The sequence below is a fragment of the Ovis aries genome, chromosome 11, assembly GCF_016772045.2.
Source record: "Ovis aries strain OAR_USU_Benz2616 breed Rambouillet chromosome 11, ARS-UI_Ramb_v3.0, whole genome shotgun sequence".
Taxonomy (NCBI): Eukaryota; Metazoa; Chordata; class Mammalia; order Artiodactyla; family Bovidae; genus Ovis; species Ovis aries.
Window position 1 is genome coordinate 38,351,148 of NC_056064.1, and position 17,024 is coordinate 38,368,171.

The 17,024-nt window shown below is 53.0% G+C and overlaps 3 protein-coding genes across 12 annotated transcripts; 2 read left to right on the forward strand and 1 right to left on the reverse strand.

The window, feature by feature from the left end:
* The first annotated feature begins 1,825 nt into the window (after positions 1–1,825).
* Positions 1,826–9,968, forward strand: SCRN2 (secernin 2). Of its 3 annotated transcripts, none has more exons than XM_060394860.1 (8): positions 1,826–1,894; positions 2,267–2,440; positions 2,747–2,928; positions 3,487–3,686; positions 4,132–4,347; positions 4,468–4,633; positions 4,724–4,904; positions 7,608–9,968. In XM_060394860.1, the coding sequence occupies exons 2-8, from the start codon at positions 2,267–2,269 to the stop codon at positions 7,656–7,658; spliced, it is 1,170 nt and encodes a 389-aa protein (XP_060250843.1). In that variant the 5' UTR covers positions 1,826–1,894; the 3' UTR covers positions 7,659–9,968. The 3 variants fall into 3 exon arrangements, with proteins under 3 accessions (XP_060250843.1, XP_027830442.1, XP_060250842.1); XM_027974641.3 differs by lacking the exon at positions 7,608–9,968 and adding an exon at positions 5,165–5,485; XM_060394859.1 differs by lacking the exons at positions 1,826–1,894; positions 2,267–2,440; positions 2,747–2,928; positions 7,608–9,968 and having other exon boundaries at positions 2,935–3,686; positions 4,724–5,485.
* LRRC46 (leucine rich repeat containing 46) lies at positions 5,991–10,479 on the reverse strand. 6 transcript variants are annotated; one of them, XM_027974642.3, is made up of 9 exons: positions 10,426–10,479; positions 10,178–10,252; positions 9,966–10,074; positions 8,566–8,689; positions 7,654–7,700; positions 7,260–7,369; positions 7,005–7,074; positions 6,691–6,839; positions 5,991–6,558 (listed from the first exon to the last, which is right to left on the reverse strand). In XM_027974642.3, the coding sequence occupies exons 2-9, from the start codon at positions 10,185–10,187 to the stop codon at positions 6,116–6,118; spliced, it is 1,062 nt and encodes a 353-aa protein (XP_027830443.1). In that variant the 5' UTR covers positions 10,188–10,252; positions 10,426–10,479; the 3' UTR covers positions 5,991–6,115. The 6 variants fall into 6 exon arrangements, with proteins under 6 accessions (XP_027830443.1, XP_027830446.1, XP_027830444.1 ...); XM_027974645.3 differs by having other exon boundaries at positions 5,991–6,486; positions 8,566–8,674; positions 10,178–10,479; XM_027974643.3 differs by having other exon boundaries at positions 8,566–8,674; positions 10,178–10,479.
* Positions 10,480–10,644: 165 nt separating this feature from the next.
* MRPL10 (mitochondrial ribosomal protein L10) lies at positions 10,645–16,646 on the forward strand. 3 transcript variants are annotated; one of them, XM_060394861.1, is made up of 5 exons: positions 10,645–11,741; positions 12,623–12,756; positions 12,880–13,049; positions 14,227–14,391; positions 14,644–16,646. In XM_060394861.1, exons 3-5 carry the CDS (start codon positions 12,945–12,947, stop codon positions 15,124–15,126), a joined length of 753 nt encoding a protein of 250 aa, XP_060250844.1. In that variant the 5' UTR covers positions 10,645–11,741; positions 12,623–12,756; positions 12,880–12,944; the 3' UTR covers positions 15,127–16,646. The 3 variants fall into 3 exon arrangements, with proteins under 3 accessions (XP_060250844.1, XP_004012865.1, XP_060250845.1); XM_004012816.4 differs by lacking the exon at positions 12,623–12,756 and having other exon boundaries at positions 10,645–10,715; positions 14,644–14,788; positions 15,679–16,646; XM_060394862.1 differs by lacking the exon at positions 12,623–12,756.
* The last annotated feature ends 378 nt before the right edge of the window (positions 16,647–17,024 follow it).

A 17,024-nucleotide genomic window follows, 5' to 3' on the forward strand; every position in this document is an offset into this window, starting at 1 on the left:
GAAACACTGAAGCCCTTGCAGGTAAAGTGACCTGCCCAAAGAGGCCTGAGGCGCTATGTTATAGCAGGAAAAAGGAGCAGGATGAGATGCTGGTCTGCACAGTTCGAGGTAATGCTCTTCTCCCTCCAGCCTAGCTTCTAGGTCAACCTTCTGTTCAAGTGGCAGTCCCTTTTCTGAAAGTGACACCCATTTTCCTGGAAACAGCACCCTCTTGGGAACCAACCTTGTTTATCTGGAGGCAATCAGAAAATGTCTCAGGACTTTGCAGTGGTTAAGAATTCACCTGCCAATTCAGGGGACACGGTTTGATCCCTGGTCGGGGAAGACTCCACCTGCCTCCGGGCAACTAAGCGCTTGCGCCACAACTACTGAGCCCACCTGAACTCTAGAGCTGCACCACGCATAAGAGGAACCACCGCAGTGAGAAGACCAGGCACCCCAACTAGAGAGCAGCCCCCTCTCGCTGCAACTAGAGAAAGCCCACACACAGAAATGAAGACCCAGAACAACAAAATAGAAACAAATAAATAATCTTTTTAAAAAAGAAAATGTCTCAGATTTCAGATGTCCCAACAGCCTTATCTTGTAGGTTTTCCCCAGCCATCACTCCCGCAGCCTGCCCCCCGGGGAAACCTCAACCTCCACCTTCATTCCCATCCCAGGAATGACAAAAGGCTGGGATGCTGCGGCCAGAGCTCTGAGCAGCAGCACTGATTGGTTGGCAGGGTGGACGTGGGCCAAGTATATAACCTGCACTGTCTCCTCTCCCCACATTCCAGAGGGCTCCATAAAGCAAACGGGAGTGAGATGCATTCACTTAAATGCTGGTTATGGAGATGATTTATACAGGAAAATGACCTGGAAAGCAGAATATTTGAGATCAGAGTCTACCTCCATATGGATATATGCCCCCTTGGCCAAGATTTCTCCTTTGCTGTTTCGGTTACAAATCTTTGGACTAGAAATTTCCAAGTTTTCTTTCAAAGCTAACTTCCAATGAGTTTGAGCACTGTGGGGCAGAATTGGCCTTTGGGGACTCAGAATGGATTTTGTGCATATGAGTTAGTTGCTCAGCTGTGTCTGACCCATTGTGGTCCCATGGATTGTAGCCCTTCAGGCTTCTCTGTCCACGGATTCTCCAGGCAAGAACATTGGAATGGGTAGCCATTCCCTTCTTCAGGGGATCTTCCCCACCCAGGGACTGAACCCCGGTGTCCCTCATTATTGGCAGATTCTTTACCATTTGAGCCACCAGGTATATATGCCTTAAAATTTTTAAGGAATTCATTTAAATTATTCCCAGGCCTCCTGGCCTGTGACCACTCCTGTCGATCTTTCTCTTTTCGATCTTATTTCTGAGGGGTTGGGGAGGGAGAGGTGGGAGATGGGGAAGAGCCGGGGAAACGATATGCCGGGGATGCGAAGGAGAGTGCACCAGCCTGGAATTGTGCCTTTGGAATTCAAATTAGGTCACAAGTAGCTGAGGTTCTTCCTTAATCTCCAGATGCCCCTAGCTGTCCACATTCTCTAACGAATCAGCGAAGTTTTCCTTTCTTCCCTTTTCACGTGGGCTTCTTTCCACCTCCGGCTCCCTCTCCCGACAGTGACCCCACTGGAGAAACTAGCGGATTCGTCGCAGCCTTCATCAGGCCTAAAAGCTGCACCCGGGTAGGACACGCAGCAAGCGGACTCCGAAGGCCGCTTAGCTCCAAGAAGTGGTGCTGGCGCGCGCTCTGCTGGAAAACGGAAGAACTGCAGGCGCTCGATTTCGACTCCGCCCCCGAGGCCAAAGTCTTCCAGGTCACTTCCAGGAGCCTCCGCCCCTGGGAGAGACCTTACCTGAAGCGGAGGCTGTAGGACTGCGGACTAAGCTGGGGATTTGCACGGGGAGAGGGTGAGGAGCATAAAGTGTTGGGGGAGCGAGAAAAGGGCCGACAGAAGAGGGGCTTGGGACTCTTGGAGAGAGGTTGGGTAGCGAGGGAGGCGCTCCTGCGACTGCCCTGAAGAGTCACGTTCCCCAGTAGAGCAGGGCCCTCGGAGCGTGCGGTCTAAGCCCGTCTGCGATTCCCAAACCTGGAGCCCGTGGAGAGAGTGGGCGTTTCCTTCGCGCACGCCGAGCACCGAGCATGAGTGCGGTGCTGTGCGTCGCAAACCCGTCGCAGTGTCTTCCCCTGGTGTCAGCACGTGTTGGGAGGGGTGCTCCCTAGGACCGCTCCCCCGTCAGAGGTGGCTTGAGAGGGACACACGCATCCCCATCTCTCCCCAGATGGCGTCGTGGAGCCCTGACACCCCATGTTCCTGTGACTGCTTTGTCTCGGTGCCCCCGGCCTCGGCTCTCCCAGCCGTGATCTTTGCCAAGAACTCTGACCGGCCCCGGGATGAGGTGCAGGAAGTGGTGTTTGTACCGGCACGCACGCACGCTCCTGGGAGCCGCCTCCAGGTGGGTTAGGCCTTCTAGAGTGCTGGGAGGTGTGGCAGTACTAGGTATTCTTCTAAAACCTTCCTCCTCTGTTCCCCCGAGCTGAGAAGCTACCAGATGTGGTGAAAAGAACACGAGCTTTGAGTCTACTGACTGGGACCTAACCTGTTATTTCGCGGCTGTCGACCTCAGTTTTCCCATCTGTATAATAGGGATAAGAAGATCTTCCTCAAAGGGCTGTGTTGGGTGATGGGTACAGCGCCACCACTTTACAGGTACCTTCCCCCTTTCTAAGTGGATCTCCCTTTTCTCCTCCCTCATCTCCAGTGCACCTACATTGAGGTGGAACAGGTGTCAAAGACCCATGCTGTGATCCTGAGCCGCCCTTCTTGGCTGTGGGGGGCTGAGATGGGCGCCAACGAGCATGGTGTCTGCATTGGCAATGAGGCAGTGTGGACCAAGGAGCCAGTCCGGGAAGGGGAAGCCCTGCTGGGAATGGACTTACTCAGGTGCGGACCTGCCCTCCTTCATCCCCTCAATACACCAGAAATCTGGGGCTGAATACTGACCCAGGCCACCCTCCCTGCCCCCAAGCACCTCCCCTTTTCTGCCCACTTTGTCGTCCTCCCCAGGTAGGCTGCCTCCTCCCCTCCCCTCTTCTGGCCCCATCTCCACAGTCTGGTGAGGAGCTCCCAAATGTAGCCAGCTTTGGGTATCTCCTGGCCCAGAAATAGGGCAGTGGTTTAACTTTTTTTTCAATAGAAGCAAATTTTTTTTTTCAAGTGAAATCTCATGAAGAATTTTGGTTTGTAAAACCAGTAAACGTGGAGCAGCTCTGATAGAAGAGATGGAGGGCTCAGGGCATGTCTTCCTCCAAGAATGTGTTTCAGTCCATTTCATGAACCCTCAGAGCACACCTTGAAAACCACAAGCCTACAGATGGTGGCGATTTTCTCTGTGACTTGGGCTCATCAACCAAACTTCTCTGGGACTCTTGTGTCCACTGAAGCTCTACCATCAGCACTGATACCCCATCGCCCTTCTGTTCCCTGGACTCTTTGTGCCAGGCTGGCTTTGGAACGGGGCAGCTCTGCCCGGGAGGCCTTGCACGTGATCACAGGCTTGCTGGAGCGCTACGGACAAGGGGGCAGCTGCCGGGAGGACCCCACGCCATTCTGCTACCACAACACTTTCCTGCTGGCTGACCGGACTGAGGCCTGGGTGCTGGAGACGGCGGGGAGGCTGTGGGCTGCACGGAGGATCCAGGGTGAGGGGCCTGGCGCTGGGGCCTGCCTCCCAGAAGTGTTCTCCTTTTGGGGTGGGAATGGTGTTGGGGGCAAGGAAGGCCCGATCCAGGTGCAAATGTCTCAGATGGTGGGGACGTCCAGGGACATGGGAGATGAGCCCTCTCAGGTACCTCACCTCCCCCTTCACTTGGTTGAGTCCTTTTGTGCTTCAGCCTGCAGCTTCCTCTGGGGAGCCTTCCTGGACTTCCTGGTGGCCAGGCTTCTCCCTTATACACAAGCTGGGGTCCCTTCATGATGATGTTCCCTGCAGCTGCCGGCTCTCTTTTATTCGTGTGATCGGTTTATCTGTCCCCTCCACAAGGGTTGTCTTGTTCTCTTCACCACTGTGTTCTCAGCGCCTAGCTGAGTGCCTGGCACAGGACAGGGGCTCAAGAATATATGAGCGACCCCCCATCTCCTCTGCAGAGGGAGTCCACAACATCTCCAACCAGCTGAGCATCGGCTCGGACATCTCGGCAGAACACCCTGAGCTCCGGCCCCACGCCCGGGCCCAGGGCTGGTGGGACGGGCAGGGCACCTTTGACTTTGCCCAGGTCTTCTCCCTGAGCCAGCAGCCTGTGCGCATGGAGGCTGCCAAGGCCCGCTTCCGGGCCGGGCGGGAGCTGCTGCAGCAGCAACAAGGTCAGTGAGTGGGCAGCGTGGGGCCCAGCCCTCCTCCCTCCCACAGCCTCGGGGGCTTACTCTGAGGCCGGAGGGCCCCCTTCTGCCCCCCGGGGGCCCTCACTGGGTCCTCCTTGGCAGGGGGTATCACGGCAGAGGTGATGATGGGCATCCTCAGGGACAAGGAGAGCGGCATCTGTATGGACTCTGGGGGCTTCCGCACCACGGCCAGCATGGTGTCCGTGCTGCCCCGGGACCCCACCCAGCCCTGCGTGCACTTCCTCACTGCCACACCAGACCCATCCCGGTGAGAGGGTGGGGAAGCTGGAGGGGAGCACCCCAGGCAGGGGAGACGGAAGGGTACCAGAGCCCTTATCTTCCATCCTTGTCCCACTAGGTCAGTGTTCAAACCTTTCATCTTTGGGGTGGGGGCAGCCCAGCCCCCCCAGGTGCTGTCTCCCACTTTTGGAGCACACGACCCTGTTCGGACCCTGCCTCGATTCCAGACTCAGGTGGATCGCCGGCACCCCCTCTACCGTGGACACCAGGTGGCCCTGGGACTGATGGAGAGTGAACAGGTAACCCCGGGGAAGAGGGGCTACCCTGGAGGGATGACGCATTTCCCCCACCCCAACTGGCACTCTCGAAATATGAGGGGAACTGGGAGCGAAGGAGATTCTAGAGCTGAGGAGAGGAGTCTCTCCCTTCAAAGTCAGCCCTGGAGAATGTTGGGTGTATATCCTTTTTCCTGCTTATGTGAGACGGCAGCCATCTGCCCCTACCCCGTAATCCGGAGGGAAGCCTGTCCTGGGGAGTCATTGCCGCCTTTCCTGGGCAGGCTCAGGGGCAGCAGCTTCGGCAGAAGCAGCGAGACCTGGAGCAGGAAGGCCTGGCGGCTGTGCGGGGGCTGCTGACCAGGGAGTGTGCTCCACCCACCCAGGAGCTGGGCGGCCTCTTCCAGGCCTTTGTGGAGAAGGAGAGCCAGGCATATGCCTGAGCCCGGCCCCTCCTGACTTGGTCTGGGGTTCAGGGGGCTGCGGTGGGCACAGGACCCCTGGGGTAGAGGGCTAGAGCAATCCCCTCACCTCATCCCCCACCCCAGCCTTGTTCTGAGTGGCCAGGTCGGCCTTAGCCCTAATAAATGTGTTTTATTTTCTTGTTCAGTGTCCAGGTTCAGTGGGGGTGGGAGGGCCAAGAGAGGACAAAGGGCAGCACTGCGGTGGCTGCAGGGCCTCTGGGAGCCTTGCTGGGCAGCAGATTCTTCTGACTTAGGTGGTGGAGGAACCTGTGAGGAGATGGGGGGCCCCCAGCATGTGGGTGTGGGAACATGGAGGGGCATGGCTGGTACAGCAGGTGGCTGCTCATGGGGAGAATTACAACCACACGTTTTTGGTTCCTGGCTTGAACCTTGGAAGGGCAGTCCTGGTGGTGGGGAGCGGTGGTATGCGATGTGTCTACTGTGAGATGGCATCTCCACCAGGCAGTGCCCGCCTCCTGCCGGCTCAGAAGCCAGGTGGGGGCCCTGAGGTGGGGTGCCAGTCCCTTGGGCAGTTCCTGAAAGATCCTGTTCTTTAGAATCAGGCTCTGTATTCCTGCTATGGTTTCTGGGTGCTTTTTACTGACAGCTTCCCCTGAGATGCCCCAGGTGATGCAGAAGACACACGCAGGGCCTAGAGATGCTTTATTGGGGACAGGCTCCTGCCACAGGCCAGGGCTCTCAGGCCGAGGAGAGGCCCACTCCTCGTTCCTCCATGTGCCTGGGGCTTTGCTGATAGCAGTGGGCTGCATTTCACTTCTTGATTCTTTTGGTCACAGTTTTGGTTGTGCTGGGGCCCCCAGCCAGAGAGGCCCTGGCGGCTGCGGCTACTCTGGCCCCCTTCCTTGCCTGAACAGTGCTTTGCTGGCCCCTGGGAGCCAGAGGGCACAGTCTCTTGGTGGTAGAGGAGGCCTGTGGCAAGGAAGCAGGCTCCGGGGGTGTCTCTTTCTCTTGAGTGGGAGTGACGGAAGGGCTGCTGTCCCCAGCCATGGGCACCCCCGGCAGCGGGGGCAGGTCTGTGAGGGTGGGCTGCGTCTCCACCCTCAGCTGGTGCTCCAGCAGGGCTGTCTGCTGCCTGAGCTCCCGGTGCTTGCTCATTTCCTGCTCCAGCTCCTTGAGGAAGCCTGTGAGGGGTGGGATGGTGGGTGGTGGATAGAGCCCCGGGCTTGGCAGAAGCACACTCTCCCCTACGATCCCTAGAGGGGAGGAGACAAGGCAGATTGGGAAGGACTATTCCAGCCCTGGGACCACTTCCCCAGACACCACCGCCTGTCTTAGCGTCTCCCGGACCCCACAGGGCAGCTGCACCCTTTGGAAAGCAGGGTCACCTCGTTCTGAGCAGAATGGGCCTCTCAGCTCTGGGAACTCCTCATCCTCATCACTCAAGGCTGTATCCTCCTCATCCGAGGTCCAGCGCTCTGCCACAGGCTGCCCGTCCAGGTCTAGGAGCAGTGGCAGGGCTTCTGTCAACAGCTTCCTGTGGGGTGGAAAGAGCAGAGGTTACCTAGGAGGGCACCCCGGGTGTGGAGCTGGGAGGATGTGCAGACACAAGCCGCAGCAACCACACCGGGAGGGGTGGTGTTCTTGAGCTAGAAGATGGGCCTGTGGTCAGGTCAACACGGGAACCTTCAGTTCCTCTCACCTGTAGCCATCCTGGTTGGTGCAGCTGTTTCCAGTCAGGTTGAGGATGAGAAGGCTCTCGGGGAATTCATCTGCACACAGCAAAGAAAGGGGGATGAGGTTCGCACCCCCACTTTCCAGTCCAAAGCCACTGCCCCTTTGCACAGGTCCTGGCCCCCTGGAGGATGTGCTGCTGATGCAAGCACAGGGAGGAGGGCAGAGAGGAGGGAGGGCACCCCAGGACCTATTCCATGAGCCAGGGCAAGGGCGTTCCTACCCAGCTTGAGTGTTTCTATCAGGTTCTCAGAAAGGTCCAGAAACTGGAGGTGGGGGAGGTCACGGAGGTTTTCCACTTGCCTAATTTGGTTTCCTGCCAGAGACAGGAAGCTGTAGGGGAAGGGAGGGGAAAAGACAGCTGAATCACAGGACAGTTGGAGGAAGGGATGGGGCCCCAGGTGCCCGGGGCCCCCCTGGCTCAGCAGCTGGATGAGTGGGGACACAGGGCCTCCTGGGATCAGGGAAGCAGAGCTAGGCTTGTAGGGTCCTTGGCTGACCAGCAGCCAGGCTTGGGGACATCTGAGCCAGTTTTCTGGAGTATTACCAGGTTTTCTCCCCTTCATTCTAGCTCTTCTCCCCTCCCCCAACCCTGCCGGAGCCCTGGCACCATGTACCGTAAGGAGGGGACGCAGGCCAGGTTCTCAATTCGCTGAATCTTGTTCTGCAGGAAGAGACCAAGGTGGGGAAACCAAGCTAAGGTCAGTTGAGTGGGGTCCCTTTAAAAGGACAAAGCCCTAAGACCGTATCTACTCTTGAGGCTGGAGACCTGGCCCTTTGGGAATGATCACCCCTCCCCTTGAACAAGTCGTGAGTGCCTTGGGATGATTTGCTTTCTCCAAGTTGATGGCTGAGGACATAAATTTGGGGCTGGCTAAACTTGATTTAAGTACCCTGATTGCCCCACAACCTGGACATCAGAGAAAGGAAACCAAGGTGGGGGCCAGGAAACGGAAAGGCCTTGGTGGTGGACTGCACACACCAAGGGGAAGTGCAAACCTATACTACTTTGATCTGCCCAGTGTCTGTGGGGGAAACTGGGTGGATCTGGGTGTATTCAACCTGAGGGAGCCTAGAGATTAACCACGCCCCCTCCCACCCCCACCAAAAAGCCTTTGAGGTTCTGAAGGATGCAGAGGAATCTTATGCTTCCCTCTTCCTTTCCTTCAAAACAGGAAATGAACTTGAGCTGTATAACATGAGAGATTTAGGACAGACACCATCTAGGACTTCTAGAACAAGAAAAGTGTCTGATAGAAAAACGGTGATTTAAGAGCACGGTCAGGATCTCTTTTGGGTGCATTGGTCTTTCAATTCAGCAGAATTCTGATCTCTTTTGGGTGTCCTGGTCTTTGAATTCAACAGAATTCCTGATTCATCTGGAACCGTTTCAATGAAGGTCTGCCTGCCTGAACACCAGTAAATGGGCAAGATGACCTGGTTGGCGTCTTTCAGATTAAACAGACATGGCTCATAGGGGCTGGAGTCCCCTCCCCAGGGAGAAGGGAGGGCAGGAGGCAGGACATTACCCCTTGCAGATAGAGGCTGTGAAGATTCTGGAGGCCCTCTAAGTTCCTGATAGTGGTAATTCCCTCCCGGTCCAGGCGAACAGTCTGCAGTTCAGCAAGCGTGTGGAACCTGGGCAAACGGGTGCTGTGACGGAGTGCCACTTCTGTGGTCTCTTAGCAGGAAGATGGAGGGGACGGTGTTTTAAGGAGGGATGGATGGCTCAGTGACTCTGATCAGATGTCAGAGAAACCTGCTTGACTCATGAGGTGGGGTCTAGATTGGGAACCTGGGTTGACTTGGAGACCTCAGTATCTATCAGTAGCACTGGGAGGGATAAGGGTGAGAGGGGAGTGAGACTCCTTGGACTGGGCAACTGGGTGATGGCAGCTTATGGTTCCTGCAGATGTGGGGGCAGACTTCCCCAGCCAGCTTGGGTTGGGGAGGCAGGGGCTGGGACAGAGAGGAGATCCTTCCTCACATCCCTTCTGAGTGGTCCTTGGAAGGAAAATCACTTGTTCCACCCACCCATTCGTTAATCCTGCAACACTTACTGAATGCCCTTTAGAGACAAATGAGAGAGTCCCTGCCCATCACTATTAGGGAAGCTGGCCAAACATCTATGACAAGTGGATGACAGAAGCATGTGCAGAGGACTAAGGGAGTACATGGACTATACATTGAATCCAGAGGATTCAGGGAATGCTTCCTGGGGGAGATGACACATAAGTAGGAGTTAGACTGGAAGGAGAGGGGGGATGAGAAAGCATTTCAAGCAGAAGGAATAGTATGTGTGATTCCAGCCTTTCTTCAACTGCAATGTGCCCATGAATCCCTTAGGGAGTCTTGTTAAAGTGCAGATTTTGATTCAGTAAGTGGGCCTGAGATTCTTCATTTCTAACAAGCTCCTAGGTGATGCAGATGCTGCCCACTCACCCCAGGACCACTCTGAGTAGTAAGTGCTAAGCTGTGAGAACATGGGGTCTTAGAGGAATCACACTTACGGAGAGTGGCAAAAAATAAGGTTGAAAAGGCACCAGGCTAAAGTGTTTGGATTTTATTCTGGAGGTGCTAGGGAAGTTAAGGAAGGTCCTATCAGGGTATGTCTGATCAGATTTGTTATTTAAAAGGATCATTTTGGCAACAGTATGGGGTGCCTGGACTGGAGGCAGACAGGCTAATTAGGAGTTTGTTGAGAAGTGATGACTTTAGACCCTTATTTAAAGCAACTGAGTGGGCATGGTGAAAAAAAGATAGAATGATTTTTAAGGAGGAAGAATCAGTTGGACATTGCCACTGAATGAATGTGTAGAGTGAATAAAGAGAGAGACAAAAGTAAGCTGACAAATCAGTAGAGCTCAGGTTGCTGGTCATTCTGTGTGTTTCAACGTTCCAGCACCCCTTTCCTCTCCGGTGCACTTACATCTTCTCTGACAGATCCTCATCCTCAGGGAAGGCCAAGTTCCGCCTAGTGATGAGGGCTTCAGTAATGCACATGCCATTGACTTCCTCTGGACTCTGGGCAAGTTTAGCTGTGAAAAGATGAGTCCAATTGTTACATTTCCTTGTTCTTGGAGGCCTGACTCTACTACTGTTAACCAACTGTTCTACCTACCGTCCCACCTCCCTACTCACCTCCAGGCATGATCTAAAAGTTGCTGGCTTGCAGAGCGATTGGAACGAAGAGAAGTAGAGCGGCTTGGACAGCCCCTGGGAATGGAAGAACCCAGGATGGTATGAGGAGAGAGAAGCTCAGAGAATTGGGGGATAATGGAAAGGGGTTGGCTCAGAGCTAACTGTTGGGGTAGGGCAGAAGACGAAAGTAAATCGAAGTGGAGGATCTGGAATTTGAGGGGTGTATAGGGGCTTTCCAGGCCGCCTACAGGGGGATTGTAGGTAGATAGCGGTGCGGACGGATGGAAAGAGCGGCTCGAGGCGTCGTTGCTAGGAGACCGGACGCCTGACGACGCCCTGGCGAGGGCGGGCTCCCAGGTGCCGGGTTCGGCGCATGCGGATTACTGCTCCAGCCGGCGGTTCCTCCCTCCGCTTCCGGTCCTGGTACTACCCACAATACTTAGCTCTTTCCGTCGCGCTCGTCTCCCGGTCCTTCTTCCGGTGGTGATGGCTGCGGCCGTGGCTGGGATGTTGCGAGGGGGTCTCCTACCCCAGGCGGGTAAGGAGCGGCCCGCGTCTTCGCGGCGCGTTCTGGCCGATGCTCTCTACTCGTCTTCCTCCTCTGCTGCTGGTCCTCTCCCCAAAGTTCTGATCCCAGACAGCTCCCGCTGACTGTAGATTTAATGAGTGATTTTTGAGTACCTTATATAGACCAGGCACAGTGATAAGTACTTTACATATATTATTTCGCTTAAACCTTAAAGCATCCTATGAAGATCGCTGGCCTAATCTAATTTCCTGTGATTCCAGATTCTAGTAGTAACAGCAACACAGCAGAAGCGTCGGGGACAACCACAGTACTTATTCTCTATCCCCTAGTCTCCCTGCCTTGTTTAGGGTTTTAACCCATTACCTAGTTTTTTCTGCCTCCAAAAATGAAGATCTCAGGCCTTCCGTAGCCACCCTCTGCAAAGAAGGTCTCCCCTGTTAAGTCTGTATCTGTCACCCTGTTTATTGACCCCTTCGCCTCATCACAAACTGTAATTTTGCATTAGTTTGTTTTCTCTGCTACTGCTAAGTCGCTTCAGTCATGTCCGACTCTGTGCGACCCCATAGACGGCAGCCCACGAGGCTCCCCCATCCCTGGGATTCTCCAGACAAGAACACTGGAGTGGGTTGCCATTTCCTTCTCCAATGCATGAAAGTGAAAAGTGAAAGTGAAGTTGCTCAGTCGTGTCTGACCCTCAGCGACCCCATGGACTGCAGCTTCCAGGCTCCTCCATCCATGGGATTTTCCAGGCAATTAGACTTTAACTCCATCAAGGCAGAACCCTATTCCTTCAGCATAGCCAGCAGGTGGCATGGTGCTTGATATTAGTAGGCATGCTATAGATATTTGTTTAATGAATGATTTTGAGTACCTTATATAGACCAGGCACAGTGATAAGTACATGTATTTCATTTAAATCGTAAAGCATCCTATGAAGAAGACATTCTCTTCCCCTGTTTACAGGTGAAGAAACTTGTTGAATGGTCAAGGTCACAGCCAGTAAGTGGCAGAAGAAAGATTGAAAATTGGCTCCATGTATGTCAATTCTATCTCAATAAAACTGAAAAAATTTGGTTCCATCAGATAGAGAGCTTGTGCTCTCAACCATTAGGATTTGTGGCCACTAGCAAGAAAACCTCTCACTTCAGCAAAATCTCCATGCTCTCTGATTATTAGAGCCACCTTCTGACTGAAACTTTCCCTGAGATCCCATCCTAGGCTTGGGGAGGGCTGAAAATGGGAAGCTGTAACCTGAGTCCTTTTATTGAGAATGAAGGGGTTTCTTTGGCCTTGGTATCTCGAATGTCTCCCTTGTCTTCTGAGGGGTGCTCCGCAGCAATGCCTGTAAAAAAGAAAAGTAGAGAGGAGAAAAACTTGTTTCGGGGGAGATGTGAGAACAGTATAACTTTTCCCTCCTGCTTCAAATCCTGGGGGAAGGAGTAGTGCTTAGAGCAGTGATTCTCAAACTTCACCATCATCAGTATCACTTGGAGGGCTTGTTAACACACTGTTCGCTGGGCTCCTCTTCAGAGCTACTGACTCAGGAGATCGAGGACAGGGCCCGAGAAGTTGTATTTCTAACAAGTTCCTGGGTGATGCTGTTGGGTTGGGAGTTGGTGGTAGCGCGTACTTTGAGAACCACTGGCTTAAAGTTGGCAAATTATGGCAGGGCAGGTCACTGTCTTCTCTCCATAGTTGTATTAGAAACAAGCTACATCTGTCTGTTTACATAGTGACTATGGCTGCTTCCACGATACAGTGGCAGAGTGTAGTAGTGGCAACAAACCATATGGCTCTCAAACATAAAATCTGTGTTTGGTCACTTAAGAAAAAGTTCGTTCAACTCTTTCCTTTTAAAAATGTGTTTGAAATATTTTCTCCTTTGTTCCTGTTTTTCCTCATCTCTGTGCATAAAGAAGAGCTGGAGGAGTGGGCTCCTCCAGGATGAAACACCTGAGCTACGGTCACCCATTAAAGAGAAGAAAAGGTCTGGGGATTCAGGCTTTCCAGCAGACAGTTCCTTGTTCCACTCAATGCCAAGGCTAGCTTTGTGAGCTCCGTTCATAGAGGGTGGATTCTTTGTCTCTGGAGCAGACTAAGGCTCTTTGTCTCTGGGGCAGACTAAGGCTTCCAAGATGCTACATCTCACCACATGGCCCTTGTCTTCTTCCAGGCCGGCTGCCCACCCACCAGATTATCCGCTGTGGCTCCAAGGCTGTTACTCGTCACCGTCGTGTGATGCACTTTGAGCGGCAGAAGCTGATGGCTGTGACTGAGTATATTGCCCCCAAACCTGTTGTCAACCCAAGGTGCCTGCCGCCCCCTCCCAGCCCCCCGAAGGAGGTAAGGAGGAGGCTGGGCATGTCGCCCGTGGTGGGATGGTGGGTTAAAGTGATCTTGTCTCTGTGGCCATAATGAAGTAGCACTCCAGGACATGGTCATCCACATTGTAACTTCCCCACTTTGATCCCAGAGTTCAGATCCTTTAAAATGAAATCTACCCTTGATTCTCGGTTGGCCTCTTGGACTCAGTGGATTGGACAGGTGTGGGTTTCCTTCACTCTTGTCTCCAAAAATGTGTGCTTGAAACTCTCCACATAGGAGAGAACATCCCACTGATCTTGAAGCTTCCAGGTTTTCTTAGAGGAACAATACAAAGTATTTGGTCCTTGAAAAAGGGCAGAAAGATCAGTAGAATAGTAACTTGATGGTGGCTCTCAAGTCCCCAAGTTCTCAACTTTGAGAAACACTGTCTTGAGAAAATGAAGTCTTGTTCTGTGAAAATACCTCAATTTTGAATCAACACTGCAAAAGAGTAATCTAGTATTTAAATTGGTAAAAGAATTCAACATGAATACAGTGTCAGAGGGCTAATTAAGTAATTTTGACAATATTATTATCAAAATAACATTAGCTGAGTCAGACGTTGTGCATTTCAAAAGGACTGAGTGTTCTCAGGTTTTAAAAACACTGCTCTAGGCTCATGGAACTCTGTTCAATGTTATGTGCCAGCCTGGATGGAAGAGGGGTTTGGGGAAGAGTGGCTACATATATATGTATGGGTGAGTCTATTCACTTTTCATCTGAAACTACCACAACAGTGTTAATCAGCTGCACTCCAATACAAAATAAAAAGTTTAACGTTTGAGGGGGAAAAAATGCTGTTCCAGGGGATTTCCTGGCAGTCCAGTGGTTAGAACTCTGCGCTTTAACTGCCAAAGGCTTGCATTCAGTCCTTGGTCGGGGCACTAAGATCCCACAAGCTGCATGGCACCATAAAAAGATGATAGTATAAAATTTTAAAATAATAAAAATACTGCTCTGAAGCCTGTAGTTATCAAATGGAAATGAAAGGGTGGAGTGAGAGAACATGTTTCTGAGAGTCAGGGGCCTGGTTCTCCTTCCTGTGCCCTAATCTTCACTTGGGCATCACTGGGAGCTCTGGCACCCATCCCCGAGGGAGTAAGGAATACTAGAAGGGGCAGCTTATGGCCCCTTGGTCCTCCCTTCTTGACCTCAGGAGACAGGCCTCATCCGGCTCCTCCGTCGGGAGATAGCAGCAGTTTTCCGAGACAACCGAATGATAGCTGTCTGCCAGAACGTGGCTATGAGCGCGGAGGACAAGCTTCTCATGCGGCACCGGCTGCGGAAGCACAAGATCCTGATGAAGGTCTTCCCCAACCAGGTAGGGAGCGGACCTTCATTCCTCACCTTGTTCCCCACCCACTCCACCCCCGTGTCAGACTGCAGCATCTGTGCCCAGAATGGCATTCCCAGCTCCCTTCCATGGCAGCTCTCTAGTCCGGGGCCTGAACTGTGTTAGGGGCTGAGGAGGCCTTCATTAGCTGAAGCCCACAGCCTGGGATGGCCTGTGACCAAGGTGGGTGACTCTTCCTCCTATTCAGCCTCAGTAAGCCCTTCTCTCCTGCCGGCCCAGATCCTAAAGCCCTTCCTGGAGGATTCCAAATACCAAAACTTGCTGCCCCTTTTCGTGGGGCACAACTTCCTGCTGGTCAGTGAAGAACCCAAGGTCAAGGAGATGGTGCGAATCTTGAAGAGTGTGCCTTTCCTGCCGCTGCTGGGTGAGCAGCCAGTTGGGGGTGGGGCTGAAGTGGAGTGGGTGCTCCAGCAGCCTGGTGTCCCCTTCAAGGCTCGTGTGGGTAACACTGTGGCCATGCTTGGAGGGGACCCCTTCCTCACAATGGGGCCTGCCTGTGTCACTCTGGGGAGGGGCAGTTCAGACACCTTGAGTCTAGTCAGGGGGTGTTTTGTTGTTGGTTTAGTCACTAAGTCGTGTCTATTTCATGGCCTTATAGAGTATAGCCCACCCGGCTCCGCTGTCTATGGGAATTCCCAGGCAAGAATACTGCAGTGGGTTGCCATTTCCGCCTCCAGGGGATCTTCCAGACCCAGGGGTTGACCCCGGGTCTCCTGCATTAGCAGGTGGATTCTTTACCACTGAAGGGAAGTCCAGGGAAGTCCAGTAAGGGGGTAGTGGGTGTTGAAACCCACACAGATGAAGATTCTTAAACAAGCCAAGGGAAGGGTGCTGAGGGACAGGATTCCTCTGATGCTGAGAAACCCTGGAGGCGCTTCTTTTAGAGAATGCTGATTTCACAGTTATCTGTTGGTGGGGCAGGAATCTGTGTATATAATACAGATAATACAAATTCCACCACTGCCCCCGCCTCCATCAATACACACACCATGGTTCTTCAAGGAAATTTAGGAGGAAACACTGATGTGGTGGAGGTTACATAATACATGGAAGGGTTTTCCATGGAAGAGTTAGGAAGGAGAGGAGGGGACTGATCTGAAACATTGGGAGTGGGGTGGGACACAGGTGGGGACTGGACCTGGGGGAAGACTGGGAGGTAGAAAAGGGCGGTGGAGAGCAAATTCCTAGGGTGAAACCATTGTCTTTGAAGAGGAAAATCATGTGTGGGAGCCTCTCTGATCTGTGTTCTTCTAGGTGGCTGCATTGACGACACCATCCTCAGCAGGCAGGGCTTCATCAACTACTCCAAGCTCCCTAGCCTGGCCCTGGCACAGGGGGAGCTGGTAGGAGGGCTCACCCTCCTCACAGCCCGGACCCACTCCCTGCTTCAGCACCACCCCCTCCAGCTGACTGCCCTGCTGGATCAGTACGCCAGACAACAGCACGAGGGGGACCCCGTCGTGCCAGCCAGCGTGCAGCCGGATCTTCCCAACCCTGTTCAGGACTCATAGCCAGCCTCCTGTACCCAGCCTGCCCATAAATACATTCTGCCCTGTTGGCTGTCGGAGACATGGGGAATTTAGGGTAGGGAGTGGTGGTGTTACCTGGCTTTTACTGACAATGATCTCTTCCAGTACATGGCCACCCAGAGATGTAGGGGAATTTCATTTCAGAACAGAGGCTTGTAATCACTGTCTTTGTTCCTAGTTTTCCTAACTTGGGACCTGATAGGAGCCATCTCTTTCCATTTTCCAGGTCCAAGGCGGAGAAGCCCTGTCTTCTGTTTTCACTGTGCCTTGCTGCACACGCCTCCCAGCCTAGCCCCTTGTGGCTCCTATGTGCCAGAATAGCTCAGCTGAGTAGTTAATTGTGCTGAGAATGGCATCTGTTGAGAGCCTGCTGTGCCAGGCTCACTGCTAACCACTTTACATGTGCTAGTTCCTTGATTTCTCACATAATTATCCCCATTTCACAGACAGGAAGACTGTGGGGAAAAGAAGTTAAATGGCCTGTGAAAGGTCATGCTGTTAGTAAGAGGCAGCACAGGGACTGAAGCAGGCTCTTTTCAGCTGTGAAGATGCTCCCCTGGTTTTCTACACTAGAGCTTTCTCATTAGGGTCCCAAAAGTGCTTTGAGAGTTAATGCTGTACCCTTGGGGTGTGTCATGTCATGGGAAAGTTCGGAGTACTGCTTTATGATAAAGTGAAATACATATTTCTTAACTGTGTTTTGCTGTTTATAAGCTTATCCTCCCTGTAGACATATTCCCAGGGTCATCTCTGACTCACTTCCCTTCCTCTTCCCATGTCCAAGCCTGCCACTTCCCTGTACCTGCTCTCACAAATGACACCGCTTACATGCATGTCCTTTTGAAGGCAGCCGCCCGCTTTACCAAGTAGCTGACATGTCTCAGGTAGTTCAAAACAAAAAGAGCTGAGTGAGGGGGAAACCAGGATTCTGTTTTAATGTCAGGGTCTGAAGGCTCTTAGTAGAGGCCTCATCCAGGTCTCAGGGAACTAAAAGTTTCTCATGGAGGATGTTTAACTTGGAGCCCGCCCTTGTCCTTGATGGGAGCACGTTCCATGTGGACACGGGTGATG